General features: G+C 43.2%; 1 protein-coding gene across 1 annotated transcript; it reads left to right on the top strand.

The window, feature by feature from the left end:
* The first annotated feature begins 1,003 nt into the window (after positions 1–1,003).
* ZBTB41 (zinc finger and BTB domain containing 41) lies at positions 1,004–14,021 on the top strand. Its single transcript, XM_075287407.1, has 10 exons — positions 1,004–2,443; positions 2,541–2,748; positions 4,505–4,574; positions 5,530–5,677; positions 8,065–8,194; positions 8,874–8,969; positions 9,307–9,413; positions 9,967–10,072; positions 11,611–11,699; positions 13,057–14,021. The coding sequence occupies exons 1-10, from the start codon at positions 1,360–1,362 to the stop codon at positions 13,587–13,589; spliced, it is 2,571 nt and encodes an 856-aa protein (XP_075143508.1). The 5' UTR covers positions 1,004–1,359; the 3' UTR covers positions 13,590–14,021.
* Positions 14,022–17,908: the final 3,887 nt, after the last annotated feature.

Below are 17,908 nucleotides of genomic sequence, written 5' to 3'. Positions count from 1 at the left end.
CTGCAATGATCTGTATCTTGGTGGGCTGCTGCCTATGGGCTGTGCGGGGCTTACTGTTGGACATAGACCCTATACTTTCACAGAAAGCACTGAGACCATGAACCTACCAGCAGCCTCTCCATTCTAGTCAGGTCAGTAGTGAGAAAGATGGAGGGGACATTAAACTGGGAGCAGATGAAGAAGGACATTAACTTGGGGGCAGATGGAGGGGCATTAAACTGGGGGCAACTGGAGAGGGACATTAAACTTGGGGGGTAGCTGGAGGAGAACATTAAAATGGGGGCATTTGGAGGGGGACATTAAACTGTGGGTGCGCCAGGTGAGAGACTTTATACTGTGGGGTCAATTTCAGAACATTATAATGTGGGAGCATATAATACTATTATTGTGTGGGGAGCACAAAGAGAGATGGATCGAAATGGGCGGGGTCAATTTAGGAGGAGGAGCTAAATTCGCTATACTTGTCTTATTTTTTCTCCCTCTCTCTGTCCTTTGGGGGGTTGTTATACTAGGCAATGGCTACTGACACAATGTAAGCCTGTAGCACTGCAATGCATTGTGTGATGAGGATGCTCAGCACACACATCACACAGCCAAGCTGTTATCTATAACAAGAGTGCAGATAGATTGCAGCTACTCCTATTAGGTCCTTCTCAGCAACTTCACACCAGTCACCTCACTACTGAACTGTCTAGACTGGAGTTACTACCAACCCTATGGAAATGCTTGTAAATTCTGTCCCTTACAGTGAGGAGCTGACTATGGAGTCCGCAGTGATAAGACGCCTCTCCCGCCTTTCTACCAGAGACCTTCCCTTCCCCGCACTACCTATATAATCCATTACTACTCCATAGTAATGGAGATTATTTATTTTTTCCGCCGCGGAACCATTTTGGAGGTGACAGCTACCGGCTGCCTAGAGCCTCTGGTCTCCGGTAACATGGCGGACGCCGAAGGGAAGTGACGTTCCCGGATGCATTTGTGCTGCTGTTAGCTGGTGTGTGCGGCAGGGACGGCTCGGCTGCTGTGAGGAGGTTTGGGGGTCGCTCCCTCAGGAGTTATGGAGAGCAGGGGCTTGTCTTGTAGCCTGGGGGGCGCGCTTATATAACATGGCGTCTTATATCTGTAGTGTCTATAGGTGACAGGTGACATCTGGCAGTCAGTGGGTGCTGCTGTGTACCCGGATATGTGGTGTCATGGGGCAGCTGGGATTGGTCGGACCTGCTGACATGTTACATCTCTGAGCCTGTGCACATGTCATGTCTTCTATGTGCTGAGGACAATATGAAGTGTTTTCTAGGATTTTAGATGAATCTTTTAACCATTTACTGGAATATTACATATTAAGCTTTTTATACAATGAAGAAAAGGAGAAAATTGGGTCAGAAAAGCCTCCAATTACCAGACGTAAATGAGAAGGAGGCGGCTGATGACATGGCTGGTGTCCAGGCTGATCCCAATAGTTCTGCCGCTGATCTCCACGCCGCTGATCTCCACGCCACTGATCTCCACGCCGCTGATCAGAGGAGAGTCCTGAGCTCTCTCAATTACAACAGAAACCTCTTGAAGTACCTGAATGACGACCGTCAGCGCCAGGGCTCCTTCTGCGACTTGGTCATTGTGGTGGAGGGGAAGGAATTTCAGGTGCACAAGGTGGTGGTGGCAGTGGGGAGTAGTTACTTCCATGCCTGTCTCAGTAAGAACCCCAACACTGAGTCGGTGACGTTGGAGCATGTTAGTAGTGTGGTTTTCCAACATCTGCTTAACTTTCTGTACACATCAGAGTTTTTGGTTTTGGAGAATGAGATAAGTGTGGTCTTAGAAGCAGCAAAGTTTCTGGATATTATAGATGCCGTCAAGTTGTTGGCTCCTGAGGATGAATGTTTATCTCTGGTCGAAAACATGTCTTCTCCCAAAGTAACCCAAGACCCTGGCAATAAACTGGAAAACAGTCACAAGTGTCCTCTGTGCGAACGCACTTTCTGTTATAAGAAAACATTAGAGAATCACATGGACAGAGCCCACCAGTTTGGGAAAACGGATATTGTTAAGGATCTTGACTCTTCCACCAGGAAGTCAACCCGTCAGAGAAAGTGTCCGGCAAAGTTTGAGGATCAAGATGACATTGAAAGTGACAGTTCTTCAAGTAGCGAATCTTACAAAAGCAGCCAGGACCCATCTGATTCTGAAGACTCTAGCAGCGAGATGAATGACGAGGGCAATGGCATGGAGGAAGGGGAGCAGTCCGTGCAAGTAGAGAATGGGGAGGAGGTACCGGAAGGCAATCATGAGCCAAGCGAGGACCTGGACAAACCTGAAGAAACAAATGACAGTCCCGGTTCTCTTGGGAACTTTCCAGATGGACTTGCTCCTATTGTGTTAGAGAAAAGCAGCAAAAGGAATTTAAAGTGCCCAAAGTGTGAAAAAGTCTTTGATCGTGTAGGTATGTATTTGTGTCGTCACGTTCTAGTTAGAAGTGATGTGGAAGGTTGGGTTGCAGTAGAGAATGATGGTCTTCTGATATGTCATTTATTTTCCAGGTAAATATCAAAGTCATACACGTGTCCACACAGGAGAAAAGCCTTTTGAGTGTGACATCTGCAACATGAGATACTCCACCAAATCCAACCTGACAGTGCACCGGAAAAGACACATCAGTGAGACCGACCTGCCCCGGAAGGATCACAAGTGTCCATTCTGTAGCAAGCTTCATGCAAGCAGGAAGACACTTGTGAAACATGTCAAGAGGTCAGTTACATGTCTGTTTAGTTTTGTGATATCCATGAACTAATTAATGGGTAATATAATGGGTAAAGACCTTACTATATATAGCTTACTCTACAGAAAACCTATTACTGTGCAGTCCTTGTGTGTGACTATGGACTAGGCTCAACACCTTTTCTTTAATGTTGATGAAAATAGTAAGCCACCTTGTGGATAAGTTCACATGGGGTTTTTTGGATGATGTCAGACGCTGCAGACGAATTAAGCAGTGCTATATGCACTTGAGAAAGGGCTAGTGCCCGAAACGCGTAGTGCCTTGTCAATAAAGATTCTGGAAGAATTTATGTCCAGCTGGTTTGTGCGCGCCTTACCCCACTCCTCTGCTACCCGATTGGTCTTGGACTTTGAGGGCCACCTGTACGTACAATGACTATACATGTCTGGATGGTTGGCATCTATCTCCATAAGGATGTACCAGTATGTCCTTACAGAGATCTGCAGCTGCTCGAGATTGTGGGAATGAAGAATGCTACAAAGGCTGGGCATCTTGGAGAGAAGGCAGGGTTTGGTTTTTCCTGGTATCTGACTTCCTGATCACAATATACAGTACATATTTCTCAGTGAGTGCTGTGTGTACAGCTATGGGAGCTCCCATGATGCAGGAGACTTAATCTGGGTCTTCTAGAACCCAGTAGCTTCTGTAGTTCCTGAGCCCGGTGGATCACATGACTGCCAGGGCCAGGAACTGCAGGAGATGTTGGCTTCTAGAAGACCCAGATCAGCTCTCCAGTGTAGGTAAGGGGGCTGCATTCCTCCTGAAACTGTGGCTGATGTATCAGCCCTTACTACATGGAAAATCAGCAAGAAAATAAAAAGTTCCTAAAGTTCTGTTATGACAATATGGGAGGCAAAATGTATATACCGTATATACTAGAGTATATAGAAGCCAAATTTTTCAGCACCGTTTTTGTGCTGAAAAAGCCCCCCTCGGCTTATACTCGAGTCAGAAAAAAAAAAAAAATTTTTTTTTTTCTTCTTTTTAGGAGGGGGTGTCTATGACCAGCCACAATATCAATGTATAGAATCTCCCATAAAATAGTGGGGGGGGGGGGGGGAAGAAGCTTTTAAAAAAAAAAAAAAAGTAAAAGTTGTAAATCCCTCCTTTCCCTAGAATACATACAAAAGTAGAAAATGACTGTGACACATACACATTAGGTATCCCTGTGTCTGAGAGTACCCGGTCTACTGAATATAGGGTCTGCAGTGCTACTGTGCCGTCGGGAAGGGGTTAATAGGAGCAGATACCCTATATTCAGCCAGGCTGAATTCCAAGTGGGGGGAAGAAAACCCAGTCCTCAAGCTCAGGGAAGGGGCAGACAGACAACCAAAACACCCCCTCCCCTTCCCCAGCACCCAGCAACTACTGCACCCAGACCCAGACCATTTTAATTTTTGAAATTTTCCAGTAGCTGCTGCATTTCCCCCATTTTTCCAGATATAAAAATAACATGAAAATGAAGCCCCATGTATCACTAAAAAAAGGCGTAAAAATTATTTGAATAATCCAAACAAGAAATGTTATAACCCTCAAAAACACATGTACAAAAAAAGTGTTTGATCCTAAATCAGGGAAAGTGGCTGGTACTGACATGGGTAAGAAGGATTCGTTACCACTTCGACTAAGTCCTTTGTATGCTTCACTAGCTATTACTGGATAAGTAAAACTCACCATACCATACACAGTTTTGATACATGAGGTCAGTGATGTCTTGTTTTGTAGGTTCCATGCTGAAAATGCACAAGAATTTCTCACCATAAAAAGGATAAAGAGCGATGGATGGAAATGTGATGTAAGTATATAGAGGAATTATATCCTATGTGTGTGTGATTAACTCTGAAGTTGAGGGAGCCTTTTTTTGCCATAATTTGCACTAAAAGGTATTGTGTTGCAATTTTCACTCTGGCCTCTAAGCCTAATAATTGTCTGAAACTTGCTAATTCTGTTGAGATTTTCTTTGCAGCAGTCTCCTCATTTACATTACAGGCAATATTACAATAGAAAATAACACTTCTATAGATAAAGCCATTGACCCATCATTGCATCCACTACTGATACTAGGTGATGCCACAGCTTATCTACTCCCCTTCCCTTCACAGAGCATGTCTAAAGAAGTGTCCCATAGACCTCAATGAGTCCGCTCCAGACTATTGCTGCCTATGGCCATGACACTAAATGCTGCTAATGATGTACCTGATATGTTTTTCGTACTGTGGATTTACCCATGAAGGTCCAACAGCCAGACCCTGCGCAGATCAGCTGTCCAGACTCTGAAAGCTGCTGCAGTGAATGGAAAGCACAAGCAGTTTGCTCTTATTCACGTTCCCTGGAACCATTGCTATACATTGGATAGGGCCGCAGCTTCATTCCCATAACAATAGGAGCAGACGACATGTGCTCCCTGTCCACTGCAGCAGCTTATGCTGGAACAGCTGATTTTTGCAGGTACGGATGTTGGATCGCCTACAGATCAGATACTTATGACCTATCCTGTGTATAGGCCATCAGTATGAAATATGTATTAGCGGCTGGAAAGATCCCTTTAAGTTTGAGCGCTGCGTGAACAAATTTCTGCATATAGGATATCTTTGTATCATGGGAACAGCAATGAATTCACATGTATACAATTTCTCGTACAAATAGGCTTCTAGGCTTCATATCATGGAATTGCCTTTTAACATCGTGTATCTAAATGTTTTATTTCACTTGTCTGCATATGCTTTATTTTGCTATATTTTCGCTTTCAGATCTGCAATAAATCCTTCACACGGCGGCCCCATTTACAAGAACACATGATTCTCCATTCACAGGATAAGCCATTTAAATGCACTTATTGTGATGAACAGTTTAAATCGCGCTTTAAGAGGTTGAAGCATCAAGAAAAATATCACCTGGGTATGAATGATTTACACTGACAATAAGTGTTAATGAAATTTAACAATTTCAGTGAAGAGAAAAAGAAAGTCCAATATTGCTCACCCTTTCCACATTCGTGTGGAAAGAATGAAATTTAACCCTAATTGTACATTCACTTCTTTGTCGGAGACTCTGTTGCAGTGTATATAAAAAAAAAATGGCAGCCCAAAAAAATCCTGCAAGTCTGACTTCTTCTTTCAGCAGTGTCAATTTTAAATAATGGACACCCAACTCATTCCATTTTAGTTACTGCTGTCCACCTGGCTCTGTATATGACCGCTGTTGTATTAGGCCGCCTATCTGTTGTTCTGGTCCTGTGACAAACCAAGCCAACGTAAAGGCTGACCCTAGCGTCACTGTAGCCTAAGACTTCATGCCTACGACTGTTTTTGTGTCTTCCAATTTGTGTATCTGTTCCCGTTATTTCACAGAATGTCCTATTGAGTTCTGTTCTCATGAATCCGAGCTGCTTATTGCCATCAATGATGGGGTGAAAAAAAATGGACAAAAACTTGGGTGCCCTGTGAGTGCTTTGTGTTAAAAAACCGGATTGCAAAAATGGCCGTGTGATTGAAGCCTTAGAGGTTGTCCAGGAAAAAAAAAATTGATGGGGCAGATTTTGGCGCTGAATCCACGTCAGAATCCGCCCCCCTCACAATAGAGGTCTATGTAGACCGCTAGATTACTTTTTTCCGTGAGTGGCATGTTGCCGCTAATGAAAAAAAGAAGCGAGCTGTCTTTTCTTCAGGTGGATTCCGCAGCTGATTCAGCTGCAGCATCCGCCTCGCAGCAGCACCCTCCGGGCTAGGCCCGTACATTTGGACCTACTCCGGAACAGGAAGCCACGACAGTCGTGGCAGGCACATTATGGCCCTATTCTGACGCGGCTTCCCGCGTCACAATCAGGACCACAATACACCATACCGCGCCCCGTGTGAGCTAGCCTTCACAGTCCTGCTGCTCTGCTTTCTTCTTTTATCTGAAGTCCTCGCCTGTTGTGACATCTTATGGCCTTTTCCTTAGTCCGCTGTTTGGCCTCAGCAGTTACAGTATCAGTGAGGCCAATCAGCAGCCTAAGGAAAGCACATGGAATGTCACAGATAGTGACGTCTCGGGTCCTCCACTAAGGCCAATGATCAGCCTCAGCGGTCACATGCGGTAGGAACTGATTAAGGCTAGGGCCCTACGTTGCAGATAGGAGCATCTTGTGTTGCAGATTTTTACTTTTCATATATGTACAGCGAATTGCGGCCTGTGCTTTATGCTATATTTAGGCTGCATTCACAGTCCTGTAGGCGGCAGAGAATGAACCTCTGTGTGCCATAATCTGTCAGTTTAGTAACAGGTATGTTTGCATCAGGCAATGTATAGTCCCCTGTTACAATCACTAAGCTTTTAGGGACATGTCTTACAATAAGCTTGCCTTTGGCTTTCAGTTTTGACCAGTATAATTGTAAATTCAGCTCACTGTTTAATAAAGGCTTTAACTCAAGTACAAAAAGCTTTCCAACTCTAAACCCTAGCTGCATACTGCCTCAAACCACCGGTCCTCGGATATCATTTGGCTTTCTTCTTCTCCCCTCTGCTAAATAAATTACAACTGGGAAGATTTCTTTCCTTCAGTCCTCCATTTGCAGGCTTTTTCATACACTATAGCTGTGCAGTGCATGAATAACTTCTGTAGTTTTCACTAGTGGAGATGTCAATCACATGCTCCATAGAGAGGATATCTGTATTGATAATTGAAAATGTAATGGAGCCATAGAGGTGCAGATCTTGGAATCGAGAACATAGACTATACAAGACTGGTGAAGTTGCAGGATTTTTTGTGTTGGGGAAAACAGCAGTTTATACAAATGTTCTGCTGATCTGAACAACCTTTTTAAACATCTGTTAAGAACAGTAGAATATTAGTATCTACATGAACCCTTCTTGTTTTACAGTCCAGCAAATACAAGTCAGCCTAAGGCTTAGTTTACATGGGCACCGAATAGCGTATTTTGGTTGTGATTTTGACATGAGAAGCCACGTCAAAATCGGGACCAACTTATGCCTGCTGCGACTGTCAGTCGCGGCTTCCCGCTCGAGAGTAGGCCCAAAATGAATGGGCCTAGACCGGAGGGTGCTGCCGCGAGGCAGCCACTGTGGTTCGATGAGCCGCGGAATCCGCCTGAAGAAAGGGATAAAAAAAATGCCGCTCATGGGATAAAAGATTGCTAGTGGTCTCCATAGACCGCCATTGTGAGGGTGCAGATTATGACGTGGATTCCGCGCCATAATTCGCCCCCTCTGTGCCCGTGTGAACGAGCCCTAAGGCAATGACATGAACTATTTCCACAATCTAATGGATATGATTTGCGTTTCAGGACCCTTCCCTTGTGATATTTGTGGACGTCAGTTTAATGACTCAGGAAATCTAAAGCGTCACATTGAGTATACACATGGAGGAAAGAGAAAGTGGACTTGCTTCATCTGTGGAAAATCGGTAAGAGAAAGGTAAGGAATGTGGAAAGCTTGGAGTGTAGGACAACCCTTGTATTGAAAAGCATAAGGTGGCAGACAGCAATAAAGTGGACGGATGCTTCCTAGATATAAATGTGTGAGATGTGAGGCCCATTTTAGGTTGTTGATATGCTTGTGTGGTGTAATCATAGCATCTGAGGGTATGTTCACATGACGGAAAATGAAGAGAAATTCCTCTTCATATTCCACTGCCATACTCTGCTGCAGGATTGCCTCGACGAAATGCCAGTGCAGGGCACCAGCATTGCATCGTGGTTTTCCACTGCTGATTTGCAGGGACTCCTGAGCCACAGAATCTGCGGCAAGATGGAACAGGATGCTGATTGGGTTTTTTTTTTTGTGTCATACTGCGATCTCTGATTCCCATTGAAAACAATAGGAGGCAGTTTTTGGATGGAATCTGACCCAAAATCCATGGCAGATTTCTACGTGTGAATGTACCCTAAGGGTTATGGTCTTAAAACATATGCAACATGGCATTAACTTATAGAAAATTAGGAAAAATATTTCTGAAAACTGGCATTATTGACGTAATGCTGAATGTATCTCATACCTGAGTGATGACAATTGTGACTATTGAATGTGTGAGTCGGTGTCTGTAGATATACAATACATAGTGGGAACGATCATTCAATTTTTTCTTTTTTATCAGGACAACATTAAAGGAGCATCTAAGAATTCACAGTGGAGAGAAGCCCCATCTATGCAGTATTTGTGGACAGAATTTCCGTCATGGCAGCTCTTACAGGTAACAGAATCGGTCATCGCAAAGTGATTACGTATGTCACCGTTGAGTCTGTAAGGCTGTGTTCACATGTTGAGGTTTCTGTGGGACCTTGCCTAATATATGGCAGTCCATTGACACTCTGTAGTTACTGCAAGTACTGCATTCACTTGCTCCATAAAACACTTGTGCATTGTGCACAGCACATTAGTTTCATTGTAATTCAATTGGGATGATCCATGTGTGGATCTAGTGCTGCATAGAGCCTGCTGCAAATGTGACGCATGAATAAAAATGCGTTATGATTTTTATTTTATTTTTTTTATGGAAGCTAGCCAAAAAAAATGTCCCTGTTTCATAGACTTCACCTTCGCGTCCATCATGATGATAAACGATACGAGTGCGATGAATGCGGGAAGACATTCATACGCCATGATCACCTCACTAAACACAAAAAGATCCATTCTGGTAAGAAGATACCCGCATGTTTTATGATATGTATATGGTATTTCCAGTAATTTTGTTAACTTATTGTATACTGTATTGTGGGCCAGAAATATAAATTCTGTCTGTCTGATAGGCAAATTTAAAATAATATGCAGATCATCCGTCATTTAGGGCTAGTTCACACGGGGCTAGTGACTGCGTATTTTGGTCCTGATTTTGATGTGGCAAGCGCATGAGAATCAGGGCCAAAATGCACCTGTCGCAGATTCCCGCTCCGGAGTAGGCCCAATTGAATGGGCCTAGTCTGGAGGGATTGTCTTGCCGCGGCGTCCGCCTCAAGAAAGGGCAGTTCGCTTCTTTTTTTCCACCAGTGAGAACAAACTGCTCGCAGAGAAAAGATCTGTAGCAGTCTACATAGACCTCTACTGTGAGGGGGTGGATGTTGAGGTGGATCCCCTGCCAAAATCCACCCCCTCTTGCCCCGTGTGAACTAGCCCCCTTAGACCTCTGACTATCGGTGTTAGAATAAGCTGCTTCTATATAATTCCATATTAACATCTGTATCTGTCTGAAGGAGAGAAAGCTCATCAGTGTGAAGAATGTGGGAAATGTTTTGGCCGCCGCGACCATCTGACTGTACATTATAAAAGCGTTCACCTAGGAGAGAAGGTTTGGCAGAAGTAAGTTGGTTGCGACTAACATGCTTTTGTATGGGTGCTATAACCGTAGTGTATAGTATTATCGGTATGCATAGAATAATATATTGTTTATGGACTTGTGTGTGCATGGTAGTGTCCTGACTCTGATGATGCCGTAAGTACAGGACGGTAGAGCTACAGTCATTTTGGAAATCCTCAGAAATCACTAAGATGCTGGGAGCCGCAGTCTGAGTGGGAAATGTTGATGTCTGAGCTAAATAAAGCAATAGTTCATTGTAATAACCTACATATGTATCCCAAAAACTGTCCATGTTACATGATTGACAATGTGAATGACTGGTATAGAGATCAAATACATAAAATAATCAGTAGTATTTTATAACTAATTAAATGTCCAAATTAAAGTACCAACCATGCGGCTAGTAGTGGTCACCTCCACCTCAGGCTCCAATACACTTTTCGCTTGTTATCACTACATGAGCTTGCACCTTAAGGCCATATTCACATGTCAGAGTTTTTGCTCAGTAATTGTGGGCCAAAACCTTTCCATAATACCTTAGATTGCTTTTACACATGCTGCTTTTACTTGTATTAAAGGGGCTCTATCATTGGGAAAAGTCATTTTTAACTAATCACATCCTTGCATAGCCTTTAGAAATGCTATTCCACACCTACCTTTAGTATGTAAATTGCCTCAGTGGTTTTTGACTAAGTCCATTTTTATTCATATGCTAATGAGCTTCCAGCCAGCACAGGAAGTTCCCAGCAGCACTCGTCTCTGCTATTATCTTCTATTGTGTGTGTGTGCAAACAGGAAGCTGAGTCATCATCATCAACAGCAGCCTGTGCTGTATACACACATAGGAAACAATAGCAACGAGGGTGCACAATACATCTATTCTAATTAGCATATGAATAAAAACGGACTTATTCAGAAACTACTGAGGTGATTTACATACTAAAGGTAGGTGTGGAATAGCCTTTCTAACCCCTATGCAAGGATGTGATTAGTTAAAAATAACTTCTCCCAATGATAGAGCCCCTTTAAATAAGTTATTCGGTTTCTAGCATTGATGGCCTATATTTGGGATAGGCCATCACTATTAGACCCACCGGGGTCTGACACCCAGGACCTGTAACTCTGTATTTTTATGTTCCATCACCTCCCCTGGGCTTTTGTTATGTATACTGTGGGGTCTAGCAGCTTCTGTTCATTCCAAGCAAAATCGCCAGGCAAACCTTGCAAGATGACTCTCGTGAGCGTTGCCCAACATATACTCTTACTGTAAAAGCGGTGTGACCTTAATAATCACCATTAGTCATAATCAAGGTAAATGCCCAATTATTCGCAATTTTGATTTAGTCTTAATCACTGAGCCCTAACCCCATACCTCTGTGTGGTCTCCTCTCCTGGGTTTAACTCACAATTACGGTTTCACAGAACTGACCAAAACATTGATATGTGAATAAGGCCTGAGTGATTTCATATGCCTGTCAGGCACTGTATTCTTGTCAGCTTGTCACTTTCTTCATATTTTTTTTTTTTTTTTTTTATATAGATATAAGGCCACATTTCATCAGTGCGAAGTATGCAAAAAAGTCTTCAAGGGGAAATCAAGTCTCGAGATGCACTTCAGGACACATTCTGGTAATGATAAATGTATATATTACAGGAGCTCTGTAATTGGGAAAGGTCATTTTTAGCTAAACGCATACTTGCATAGGCTTTAGAAAGGCTATTCCACACCTACCTTTTGCATGTAAATCACCTCAGTAGTGTTTGAGTAAGTTTGTTTTTATTCATATGCTAATTAGCCTTCTTCGTGCACTGGAAGTGTCTGTGAGCACTCCTGTCTGCTATTCTCTGTGTATTACAGCAGAGGCCGCTGTGCTGATGTCTCATCTCTCTGCTAGCATACATAGAGGATAGCAGACACAGACACTTCCAGTGCACGGAGAAAGCTCATTAGCATATGAATAAAAACAGACTTATTCAAAGACTACTGAGGCGATTTACATACAAAAGGTAAGTGTGGAATAACCTTTCTAAAGGCTATGCAAGGATGTGCTTAGCTAAAAAATGAATTTTCCCAATGATAGAGCCCCTTTAATAGTAAGGGTAATATACTGTATGCTTGAGTTATTCCGGTATATACTCTGTAGGTATAGTTAAGACTAAGGCCACACTTTCAGCAGCGATTTCCAGGTGTCTTTCAATGTTTGAATTGCAAAGGTTGAAAACCTTTACCACACATGTAGCAGGAATTTGCATGGTACATGGATAAGCCAGCAAGAAACTTTACACTGCAGTTTTTTTTCCTGCAGTGCGGATGGGATTAGATTAAATCCAATCCAATACACTACTTCTGCAGTTTGCAGCAGTGTCACCACGTGTGTCTGCAGCGTAAATAGGATTTTCCCAAGCTAGTAACCTATTGCCTTCCCATAGGATAGCCCTGGGGTCCTGTGTCTCCTGTGTGAATGTAGCAGTCTGTCCTTTCAGAGTCTACAGGGCTGCTGTATGTTACAGAGTCTAGCGCCCTATCTACTGCAGTCCCATAGAGTTTGATTGGCATGGAAGTGCCCATGCCCTATTGTTACTCCAGTCAATTGTTGAACCCAGGGCCCCCATTCTCATGGGTAGGTGATAATTTAAAATTTTTGAAAATCCCCATTAAATAATATTGCTGTAAGGAATGGTCTATGAATTTAAAGAGGTCCTCTTCCCACCTACACAGACTCCAGTCCCTTAGCATCTGTTAGTAGGAGTGGAGAGGAGACAGAAAGGCAGGTGAAACCTTGAGAGGAATAAACCCCTTTATTAATGTGCCTAATCTTACTAATGCTTACAATGTCATGTATATGGTATGGGTTAAACTAAGCTCATTTGGACTTCATATGGATCCCATAATTTGGAACTTCGGTTTGATAAAAGTACCCAGGGTATATAAAAATAAAATGCATTTTGAGGATTTTATAGTGACTATATGTCTATCTCTTTACAGGGGAGAAGCCATACAAATGTCAGATCTGCAACCAGTCATTTCGCATTAAAAAGACTTTGACTAAACATTTAGTCATACACTCCGACGCGCGTCCCTTCACCTGCCAGCACTGCACCGCCACCTTTAAACGGAAGGATAAGCTCAAGTACCATATTGACCATGTTCATGGCGCTAAGACAGAGGAGGAAGATACAGCAAGAGAGGAAACCAAGACCTACCCAGCTGCGCCGCAGAGCTCAGACGCAGATATCTGTGTCCCGATCACATTGGTACCCGTCGAAATGGGAGACAATGAGGCAGAGCTGGAGCCTCATGCTGGCTCTTCTGTTCTGTCCCAGCCAGCTGACTTCCAGCGACCCCCTGACTTGGCTTTCTTAGAGAAATATACACTTAACCCGCAGCCTGCAACCCTGTTACATCCGGTCAGACCAGAGCAAATCATGGAAACCAGAGAACATTCTTATTTGGGGACATTACTTGGGCTGGACCCTCAGCCCGCTGTGCAAGCTGTATCCAGCTCTGAGCATCACTGACATTACAGAGACATTCCCCATTCATTCTTCACAACGCGGCGCTACAGGGGTTAAGGGCAGGCACCACCCTTGGGAAACACTAAAAGCTCTGTTTGTCCAGGTTATTTATATTGATTTTACACTGCTGTATAATGAATTTCTCCATTTTATCCTTAAACGATGTGACATTTTGTAGTTGAGAGTCCATATCGCATGGTAGCAAGTTACTTTGATCTGTAAAAGATTATTGGATATCGCAGTTCTAGTCACTAACCGTCCCCTTGTCCCCCAATAGTAGAATAGAAAGAATCCAAAAACCAAAGATCAATTGTAAATGAGACTTTAGTGTATGAATTTAGATGTAATAAATCTAAGAGCTGAATGTATCGGTTGTAAATGTTACAATCCATAAATAAGGTCTTAAATCTAGATGAAATTAAATTTTAGATGGAACAGAGATCCCAGCACTTACTGGATACTAAACTGTAATTTTTTTATTTTATTTTTTTTGTAGATTGTGAGCCCCATCTAGGGATCACAATGTATTTTTTTTTTCATTTAAAGGGGCTCTATCAGCAAAATCCTGCAGATAGAGCCCCACATATGCGTGCATAGCCTTTAAAAAGGCTATTCAGGCACTGTAAAAGTTAAATTAAACTACCCCCCATTTTAAAATAATAATCTAAAAAAGAATGTTCTCTACTTACGGAACGTGCGCCCTGGGCGGGCATTCAGGGTGCGCCGTCTTCTTTTTCCCCGCCTCTTCTTCCTCTGACGTCTTTGGGTCCCGTCCTCCTCCGGCGCTTGCTCGCGGACACTGATAAAAAAAAATAGCCCGGGTGCATGCGCAGTAGCCGTAGTAGAAGCCACGTGCTACTGCGCATGCGCCCGGGCTATTTTTTTTTATCAGTGTCCGCGAGCAAGCGCCGGAGGAGGACGGGACCTGAAGACGTCAGAGGAAGAAGAGGCGGGGAAAAAGAAGACGGCGCACCCTGAATGCCCGCCCAGGGTGCACGTTCCGTAAGTAGAGAACATTCTTTTTTAAGTTATTATTTTAAAACGGGGGGGGGGGGGTAGTTTAATTTAACTTTTACAGTGCCTGAATAGCCTTTTTAAAGGCTATGCATGCATATGTGGGGCTCTATCTGCAGGATTTTGCTGATAGAGCCCCTTTAAATATGTCTTTGTAGAATTGGAGGAAATCCATGCAAACATGTTCCTGGTGGGATTCAAGCCCAGGACTCCAGCGCTGCAAGGCTGCAGTGCTAACAACTGAGCCACCGTGTTGGCCCCACTAAACTGTAATCCTGACCATATGTGCAATCTGTTGGCTGAATGATCATCTGTCGATTTACTCCTCAAACCTCCAGGATTTCTCCATGTAATGTATATGCCTGAAGTTTTAGATTTTGTATTCTGGAAGCTGCAGTATAAAAAAAGCCAAACTTTAGAGAATTCGGTTTTTAAAGCTTCTGCTTCAGTTATTTTACCCATATAAATAACTTAGTGGAAAACCGGAGTTATAACTTACCGGTAACTCTGTTTCCATGTAATCCACCATGACGGCTACACAAGGAGGTTGACCTCTGACCCGCTGTAGGGACAGGAACTGAGAGACTTTGTTAAATATACCACTCCCACCACCATTCACCAGTGTTTACCAAATTACAAAGGAAAGGTGCGAAATATGAACTACAGTATGTTGTCTTACATAAAGATATTAACTAGGGAGGGTAATTAGACGCCGTCATGGTGGATTACATGGAAACAGAGTTACCGGTAAGTTCTAACTCCGGTTTTCCATTTCATCCACCATGACGGCTACACAAGGAGATATACCAGATTACAACTCCTAGGGTGGGATTACCTGCTGAGAGGACCTTACGTCCAAAGGCTAAATCACTTACCGAACCTAACCTGTAGTGTTTAGCAAAGGTCAGCGAACTAGTCCAAGTGGGAGCCCTGCATATCTGCTCCAGGGAAGCTCTCCGTCTCTCATCCCAAGAGGAGGAAGCTGCCCCAGTTGAATGAGGTTTGATGTTCCCTGGCTCTGGTAGATTCCTTAACAGGAAAGCCTCCAGGATTGGCACATTAATCCCCCTGCAATGGTAGTTTTGGAAGCCTTATGACCTTTATTTTTGTACCCACAAATTTAATTTAATAAATTTACATCCTTTCTCCAGGAGGAGGTAGTTTCCAGGTAGGCGACCACTGCCCTTCTGACGTCCATGGCCTGCTACTCCCTCTCTTTTGAAGAAGAGGGATTTGAGCGAAATGAGGTAGTCCTCTAACCTGCTCTCTGAAGAACTCTGCCACTGCCTCCGGCATAAAATTTTGGATCCGGCCTTAACGAATCCTGTCACTTTGATTCTAAGATAAGGTTCCCTAATAGGGCCTGAATCTCCCCTAAGAGCCTAGCAGTGGAGAGAGCGAACAAAACTACCTCTTCAATGTTCATGGCTTTACCTAATGGCATTGAATCCTTCATCCCTGTCCTCAGGAGGGGAATTTCTTTCTGAAACTGATAGGATAAGGATCAATAGACATAATCCTTTGCTCAGAATCCAGGAAGGATGGAATGAGAACCTTCTCTCCCTAGAAAGGATCTGGACACTGACCCCGCTGCAGAACATGCAGAATGTATATAGGCCATTATCCGGACCTGCCCAATATCTACGAACACACCCCTTTATCCGAACAGGCATAAAGTGTAACCTACATACACTATTATCAGAACAGGCCGCCTGTATAATAACATACACTATTATCAGAACAGACGGACCTATTATAAACCGCAGAAGACTGTGGCCGCTTGCACTGTTGTCAGAAAGGGGTTTTATTCTCCAATCACTCGATATCTGACCTGATATAAGCAGGAACCTGTAATGAATATTATGTAATACAACCATTATATACCATTCAACAATGGTGTTATGCAAGCTATATATGCATATATCTCTACATATATATGTACACACACACTTATATATCATTCAGTAATGGTGTTATGCATGCCATATCATTATGTACCGTTCAAAGATGGTATTGAGCATGCTATAACTTTCCGTATATATCATTCAATACTGGCATATTGCATCCATTATATACCATTCGACAATGGTGTTATATAAGCTATATACCCATACACCGTTATATATCATTCAGTAATGGTGTTATGCATGATATATATATATATATATATATATATATATATATATATACACACACACCGTTCAAAATGGTATTGAGCATGCTATATCTTTTCGTATATATAACATTCAATACTGGTGTATTGCATCCATTATATACCATTCAACAATGGTGTCATGCATGCTATATATACACACACCTATCTGTAGCCAACATTATATACCATTTCACAATGGTGTTATATATGCCATATGTGCCATGCACACATATATATATCTATATATTTATCATTATATACCATTCAATAATGGAGTTATGTAAGCCTCATAAGTTCATCCATATATACTGTTCAGTAATGGTGATAGACATGCTATACCTATCTCCCCCATGGAGATCCGTACTCTGTCCATATATACCCTTCAGCAAAGGGTCTATATAGGTCAGTCACCGCCTTCAGCCCTGAAGCTATACCTTTTAGCCCTGAAGCTACACAGGTCAGTAAATGCCTTTTAGCCATGAAGCTATCCAGGTTAGTAAAAGCTTTTCGGCCATGCAGCCATACAAGTCAGTAAATGCGTTTCGGCCATCCAGCCATACAAATCAGTAAATGGCTTGTATTCATCCAGTTAATTTTTTTGCCTTTGTTCACACAGTGTTCATATGTCAAAGAGCATATAACAAGCACAGCCAGGGACTCTGTAATATCTCATTCCAAAATGGCACACCCTGGCCTACCACCTTCAGTACATATTGTTCCAAAAGAAACCACATATATCGACCAGCAATGGTGTTATGTATGCTATCGGTACATATGACTCCACAATGGTATTAACCCACACCGCAAAGCGTTATGCCTACATATACACATACAGTGGCGTAACTACCACCATAGCAGCAGAGGCAGCTGCCACAGGGCCCGGGACATTAGGGGCCCGGTGACAGCTGCTACCGCTGTTATCATTATTCTCGGAGGTCTTTTCGGACCCCCGAGTATAATGATTGGGGCCCCCTGTTGGTGGAATACTTTTCACCAACAGGGGGCCCCGAAGCTGCAGCAACGGCTGAGACACAGGAGCTGCAGGTCTGGCTCCTCTCAGCGCTTCAGGACGCTCCCCCTCTCTCCCCCCTTCCCTTCTCTGCCTCTCCTCTGCCCACCAATGAGAGGGCTGAGGAGAGCCCATGAGGCGGGG

This window comes from Leptodactylus fuscus, chromosome 9 (assembly GCF_031893055.1).
Source record: "Leptodactylus fuscus isolate aLepFus1 chromosome 9, aLepFus1.hap2, whole genome shotgun sequence".
Classification (NCBI taxonomy): Eukaryota; Metazoa; Chordata; class Amphibia; order Anura; family Leptodactylidae; genus Leptodactylus; species Leptodactylus fuscus.
Note: the sequence above shows the minus strand (reverse complement) of the source record. Positions and strands in the feature narration are given on the sequence as shown.